The 7,011-nt window shown below is 40.7% G+C and overlaps 1 protein-coding gene across 2 annotated transcripts in view; it reads right to left on the reverse strand.

Moving 5' to 3' along the window:
• Positions 1-4,682: 4,682 nt before the first annotated feature.
• LOC107373893 (lysyl oxidase homolog 4) overlaps positions 4,683-7,011 on the reverse strand; it is a 42,173-nt gene continuing 39,844 nt past the window's right edge. For both annotated transcript variants that reach the window (XM_070552611.1, XM_070552610.1), the window contains 2 exons: positions 5,723-5,834; positions 4,683-5,621 (listed from right to left, as the gene is read on the reverse strand). In XM_070552611.1, coding sequence (XP_070408712.1) covers positions 5,551-5,621; positions 5,723-5,834 — 183 coding nt within the window. In that variant the 3' untranslated portion in view covers positions 4,683-5,550. The remainder of the gene's footprint in view (positions 5,622-5,722; positions 5,835-7,011) is intronic.

Raw genomic sequence — 7,011 nt, forward strand, 5'->3', positions numbered from 1 at the left:
CTGTAGTTCCCCAGCACACGCTCAGCCATAGCATCGAGCCGGACCTCCTTTTCCCTTCAGAACTGTCAGTTCTTCATATAGATTCAATAAAGCTGTTGTAAACATTCCTCCGGTTCTGGTCCATCCTGACATGATGGCATCAGCTCCATCCTTGATGGGAACCTCTCGTTCCACCACATCTTAAAGGTTCTGGACAGACCTGGTTACTGTGGGGGTCAGTCGAGTTCTGTGAACTCACCTTTTTTTTTTTTAGGAACCAGTTAGAGATGATCTGAGCTTTGTGATGTGATGCATTTTCCTGCTGGAAGTAGACTTCAGAATATGGGTCCATGTGGTCATCGTGGTCAGCAACAATACTCAGCTTGACATGTGGTGGTTAAACCAGGCTCAGGTGGTACTGAGGGATCCAAAGTGGGACAAGAAAAACTCCTCTCACACACACCATTACCATGAGGTGGAAAATGACTTTTATTTCTGGAACATTTTAAACTGGTCTTTGCTACAAAGGAGCTTAATTTAAGTATTTTTTAATAGATTATTCCAAACAAGGCTACTCTCTCCTAGCTGAGTCCCTAAGACACACAACCTCAAGACTCTTCTAGCAGCCGCCTTATCCGCGGCTTCCCCAGTGAACCACAGACCACGTGGCACTGCGGTTAACTCACCTCCTCAGCCAAAAATCACGCCACATTAGACTGGCAAGAATACACCAAGCTACAAAAATATAATTAGCTTTTAGTTCTTTGTGTAAAAAATAAACTTTGATGTTAAATTATTTTCTGTTTTATATTTGCTGTCAGAGAAGATCTTAATGAAGGGACACCACAGATTCTTCTGACCATAAAAACTTAAAAAAGTTGATTACAATACTTTAAATGAAGGGTTTAATCAGAATTAGTTTGTTGAGCTTATATTTTCTCTTAATAAACATATTATCTCTGTTTGTAGCGGATGTGGGAACGTTATTTTAGTAAAAGTTGAAGGGTGACGGTGCCACGTTGCTCTTTGTGGGTTAATTTAACTCCTGCAGCTTCTGAAGATGCATCATCACACGTTCTTTAACAATCTGGTTTTAAATGAACTCGGAGGACTCATTTAGAGGATTCAGCATTCTGACTGATTCACAGGAGCGCAAACACAAACAAAAAATAATAATTTAGTAAATGATCCACATAGTTTTATGATTTGTTCTATTCTCTTTATTGAAGATTTGTTTGGGCCTTCTGAAAATTGCTGCAGTGAGATGAAAATGTAGATTTCATCTTTTTAAAGTAGTTTTATTCCTTAAAAGACGGTTTGTGGTGATTGCAAGGCAAGAAAAACCCCATCATGTCGTTTGGTGTGACTGCAACAAAAAGATGATGTTCTGGGCCTTCCTCAGTCTCGGTGCATATGTGGCCATCTGTTTTACAATCAGCTCGCAAACAAAAGTGTGAAACAGCAGAATCTGTTGACAACTTTTCAGCCGGCCTCTCTGATTGTTGTCCCTGTGCGGCGGGGCAATGTTCAGAGCCTGTAGCTGCGTTTTTACCATCGTCGTGTGCGATCCAAGCCCTGCCCATAATCTCGTGCTTTACTGTGGCTTCTCGAGGAGGTGATGTACCACAGAGCAGCCTGTTGGGAGACTCATACACAATCATTAGATTAACAACACAAACACAAACCACAACTGAGCAAGTCGCAGTTCAACGTTCTGAGTCCTCATAGACGAGCTGCTCAGCATCACTGGATGTTTCATCATGGAGCAAATGAAGCATGGAGCTTGGTGCAAATGAAGGACTGATGTCTCACAGTTAATGACCCTCAGTGGTGACAGATGTGATACCCAGCAGCAGAAAGGCTACCTTGTGTCACTCTGCAATTTTTCTTATTTATATAAGAACTTTCTCAGCAGTACAAGCTCGTCTGAAATCTGCAACCTTGTTTGCCTAGAAATGTAGACAGGCAGTAGCAACTACGAAACGGTTTAGCTATGCTCCACAGCAGCCTCAGCAAGTCTTTCATTGGCCTGAGCAGTATAATGTCTTGCCAGTCACAGTGCTCTTTCGGTTTTGGTGGGCCAATCATAGCACTCTATCGGTTTTGGTGGGCGGGATGATGCAGCAGAGTGGAACAACTAAGATGACAGTGGCTCGTTTTAAACCGCTTTGGCATCAACTTTAGACTATTTAGACTTTCGTAGTCAGAATCAAGAGCAGATGGAGGTACTTAAGTCCTTTCTTTTGAAAAAAACATGTATTTGCATCTTCTTCCAGGGTGTATGGCGGACTGCTCCGTTGACTGACATCTGTAGCGGCGAGTACGTCATGTTGTTCATTGTCCAATAGCATTTGGGGACAGTTTGAAAGGCAACCGTAGATTGCCATGACTGAGCTCTCCCTATGGGTTGTGACCAGACTATTTTCACATTTACAGTGAGGAACGAGTATTTGAACACCCTGTGATTTAGCAAGATCTTACTCTGAAGGCTAGTTTGTACTTCTCCGTCTACATTGGTGCAGAGATACGCAGCGCCATTATCTGTCATTGCAAGGGGCTCTTCAGCAGACTCGCAATGACAGATGGAACCCACTTTTCTAAACATCCATCAAAAGCATTGGAGACTTCAAGCCTGTTACTGGTCAGGACGTCATTAACTGCATGGTGGCGCAGTTGTTAGCACTGTTGCCTCACAGCACAAAGGTTGCAGGTTCGAAACTCGGCTGTAGCCTTTCTGCGTGGAGTTACGTTCGTGGGTTTCCTCCGGGTACTCCGATTTCCCCCACAGATCACAACATGCCCTGTAGGCTATAAATTGTAAGTTGCTTTGGAAGCATCTGCCAAATAAATAAACATAAATAAACATTAACTTTAACTTCATCAACAGCACCGCCATTCCGCCTAAAAAAAAAACAAGAATCAAACAACATATCTGCAGACACGGAGCAGATTGATGAATGTTTCACAAAAAAGTCTGACAATATAAATGTTAATACACCCTTGACTGAAGGAGTACAACGGTATGCAGCAAACTTTTTATTCATTCCAGGAAATTAAGGGAAATGTGAGTTTAGAGGTGGTGACTGCATGAAGAGGTGGAAGACAAATTTGTCCATGTTAAAAACTCTCTGAAATACATAAACACACTAGACATGACTGCACTGATGGCAGGAATCCCCAGAAAAGTGCTACGCCCTCTGTTATATTTTAACATTTTAAGAGAAAGGAGATGCTGAAGAGTTGGATGTATAATATGTGCATGTTATGCAGAGGTTGTGTCATTAAAAGACTGAAAACTGATACTTTGATGTTTTCCGATATTACATTTTAATGCTAATAGCGGCCAATTTTAATGGTAGACCAAATAATATAGGCCATTCCTAGAGTTTTATTGAAATCCATCCAGTTCATGTAATATTTTGCTAACAAAATGCAGGGTTGACTCAAAGTCAGCCTACAGTCAACATTTCCATAAATCTGCTGTATCTATATAAATAAATCTCTTATGAGTCATTCTCTGGAAGAAAAAGATCTGGCACTCATGTTTCAGAAAGTAGCAGTTAGCAGAAGGAGTGGGGGTCAGAAAACGGAAGGATTTTGAGTCTTACTCATTAATATACATGATATGTGGACATTCACCTCTGATTGACTAACAGCATCGCTGAAGTTTTATCTCCACAATTAACAGTCATGAAAGAGTTGCATCATGTTGTGGAGTTGCTGATGCTAACGGTTAGCTTCTTCGCTCTACTCTCTCCTGGATGCTAAATAAATTAAACCTTACATGGTCACGCACCAAGACAAGTCCATGAATGCAAACAGTGTGATATAGATCTGTGTGGCTTTTCCTGACCCAAGAGTTTTCCCATCTATGTTCTCTCTGCAGCTAATGCAGGAAATGGGGGTTAAAGACTATGTTCACATGCATGCAGAGTGACTGATGGTATTTTAAAAAGAACAAGTATTAAACATTTCTCAGTGAAATTCACCTTTAAAAGTGACAAATATCTCTTATAACTACTTGGAGTTTGTGTTGTGAATGATTATTAGTTACGAATTTACCAAATGTTATCTCAGATTAGCTGAGTTAGACATTTTTGTGCTTTCTTACGTCAGCTGGCTGTTGCAGACATCTTGATTGGACTCCAAAGGTGAGTCACTTCTATATGAACATGTAATATTTAGCTTAGAGAATTCAATCAACTGGATTTAGAGTAGATACAGCAAAAGGAAAACAAAATCCCAATTTAACAAAGTAGAGTAAGCGTATTAATAACTTAGTCAACTTTATTTCTTATTTATTCTAAAACACAAAGTGGCACATGACCATGATAAAATACTCAGGAATTCAATTGTTGTGAATGATTTATAAAAAAAATATATATTCCTAGTTCCTAATCCATGACTATAAAATGCAAAAAAAATGGCCAGTCTTCAGATGCAAAGCGATATAGAAATATATTTTTGCAAACTTTAGTCACATTTATGTGAAAGTGCTTGTGTTTCTGGGGTAAATATGGTAATTCACTCTTTTCCTTTAGTCTTTTTGAAGCAGTTTTCATGTGACTGGTCTTTCTTCAAACATGTTTTAGAGTTTTAAAAACCCCAAAACTACAACTTCAATCTTGGTTTGCATTTTTTCCTCTCTTTTTTTTTTGTTTGAAATAGAAAATCCAGCACTTAAATGAGGAGTCCTGAAATGATCAGTTTGTAAATCTGATCTTTATTCTTCTTTCACTACTGTTATCAAGTACTGTTAACCGCATCGCCATGGTACAACCAGATCTCAAGCGTTGGTACCATGTTTACCAGGTACAGAACAAACAAAATGGACAAAAAGCGATCATAATTGAAAAAGAAAAACAATACAAACAAGTTAAAAGTACATTAAAATTCTGCATAAATTAGAGACCTGAAGAACATTATTTGAGAGAGGTAACATAAGACTGTACATGACAATACATTTGCAATACATTACAATATTTATTTAAAAAATAAAGCAAAATAGCACCATGAGATGAAATAAAATAGTAAAAAAAAAACAAAATAGTTGACAGTGAATACTGCATTTTGTAATGTGACAATAAAATAAAAAGAAGACCGAGTTTGAGACATAATTTGTTGGACCATCAGATGAAGCACCTTATCAGTTCTTCTCATATGTCTTCATGTCTGCACTGTAATTGTGGTTATGACTTAAAACACAATAAACAAAATCAGCATTAATAACATCAAGGTTTGATTTCCAAGCTGTAAACTGCTTTATCACAAATCATGGTGACAGGATGCTTCTCACTTTGGTCTGCTTTTTGGTCTTATTCACACCTTTTTTCCTCTTTGATTTTCAAACAACAACAACAAAAAAAACTACTGAAGACAATCAGTCACAAATCCAAACGAGCCATTACTGCTTAAGTCCTAAAGTCCTACCGTCCTCTCTAGCTTTCCCCGCTACCACCTCCCTCTCACCCCGTCTCTCTATTTGCTTTCCTTTATCATTCACCCTCCTTCCCCTGGCGTCTGAGGTGGGGCGAAGACTTGTACAGTTCCTAAATCTGGATGTTTACCGATTCACAGGAAGTTGTTAGAAATCTGACGCTGGTGGTCAAACACGTCCTCGACTTCGGCGCTGTAACCATCACCTGAGAGCATAGATGAAAGAAAGCAAAATAAACACAAAAAAGCGATGAAAATCACGAGTTCACACTAAATTGCTAGAATTTGTTGCTAGGTGTTTCCCTACCTGCGTGGCAGCTGAAGAGGTAAACTCGCGCACCGTCGTATTTGCACCGACAACGCATCACATTGTTCTGGAAATCAGATTCTGCCATGTCTAAGGAAGGGTTGACCTCCACCTGATCAGGAGAACAGAGAGTGTTTAGTGAACTGGTCAGTAACAAGAGCATATGAGTTCATGTAAACCAAGAATGTAAATAAATGGATGGCCGTCCATTGTTGAAGTTGGATGAATGTAAATGGACCATTTTCTTTTCATCTACCTCCTTGAGTTCTTTTTGAGGAAATGGCAAAAAGGTGGGATACTCTCTGCAGGTTGGGGGCGATTCTTTGTAAATGTCGGTTAAGATAGGGTGAAAGGGGAATCAGGGCTCTTTCTGCAGTAAGAAGGGTGCTGTTGTGGTCTGCTAGCAAAGCTTCTGATCTACTGGTCATTTATGTTCCAACTCTCTTCCATGGTCAGTGAGCTTCCCCCTTAGGGTGGCCAGACTTGGCATTAATGTAATTTATTTGGTCATCTGGAAGCTCAGAGTGAAACTGCTGCGCCTCCTCACTGAAAAGAGGAAACTGTGGTGGTATCTGATCAGGATGCCTCTCAGTTGCTTCTCTTTAGAAGTTGGGGCAGACCCACAACAATGTGGACGATATCTTCTCTGGTATGAGCACACGTCAATCCCCCTGGACGAGCTGAGAGTGTCACATGTCTGGGCTTCCTTTCTGGGATAACTGTTGGAAAATGGAGGGTGTTAAGGTCGGCCGTTGTATCAGAAAGTAGCACGGGCAGGTATGAATTCATTTTCAAAGCTTTATTCAACCCGAGTCACATGTAGCAATCTTAGGCATCCATCTTAACCCTAACCCTTCTCCTCGTTCACTTACTTACTTCCTATCCTAGGCTGCTCCCTAGTGATGGACACAACTCGGATAACCTCTCACCTGATAAGCAGCCATGTGGCACCCCAAACAAATGCCTTGGATATAGATGAGCAGGAACTCTACTGCTAAAGTCGAAGCTTTTCATTTCATTGATACGGCTGGGCCCAGTCTGTCACAGTTCAGACTCCCTGACCTCCACTTCATGCCTAATCACTCCAGAACTCCTCCACCTCAGACCCAAACCTGCACCAGAACTCCATTAACCACCCTTCACTACACTCAGCACTTCCCTCACACCATACCAGTTTCAGTACTCCACTTCCCAGCATGCTCTACACCTGACTTCCTGCCCAAGTCATCAGCCTGGGACTACATCAGGAAGTCCACGATCCCGCTCATGGCTCAATCATTGTTCAGGTG

The sequence above is a fragment of the Nothobranchius furzeri genome, chromosome 6 (genome assembly GCF_043380555.1).
Source record: "Nothobranchius furzeri strain GRZ-AD chromosome 6, NfurGRZ-RIMD1, whole genome shotgun sequence".
NCBI lineage: Eukaryota > Metazoa > Chordata > Actinopteri > Cyprinodontiformes > Nothobranchiidae > Nothobranchius > Nothobranchius furzeri.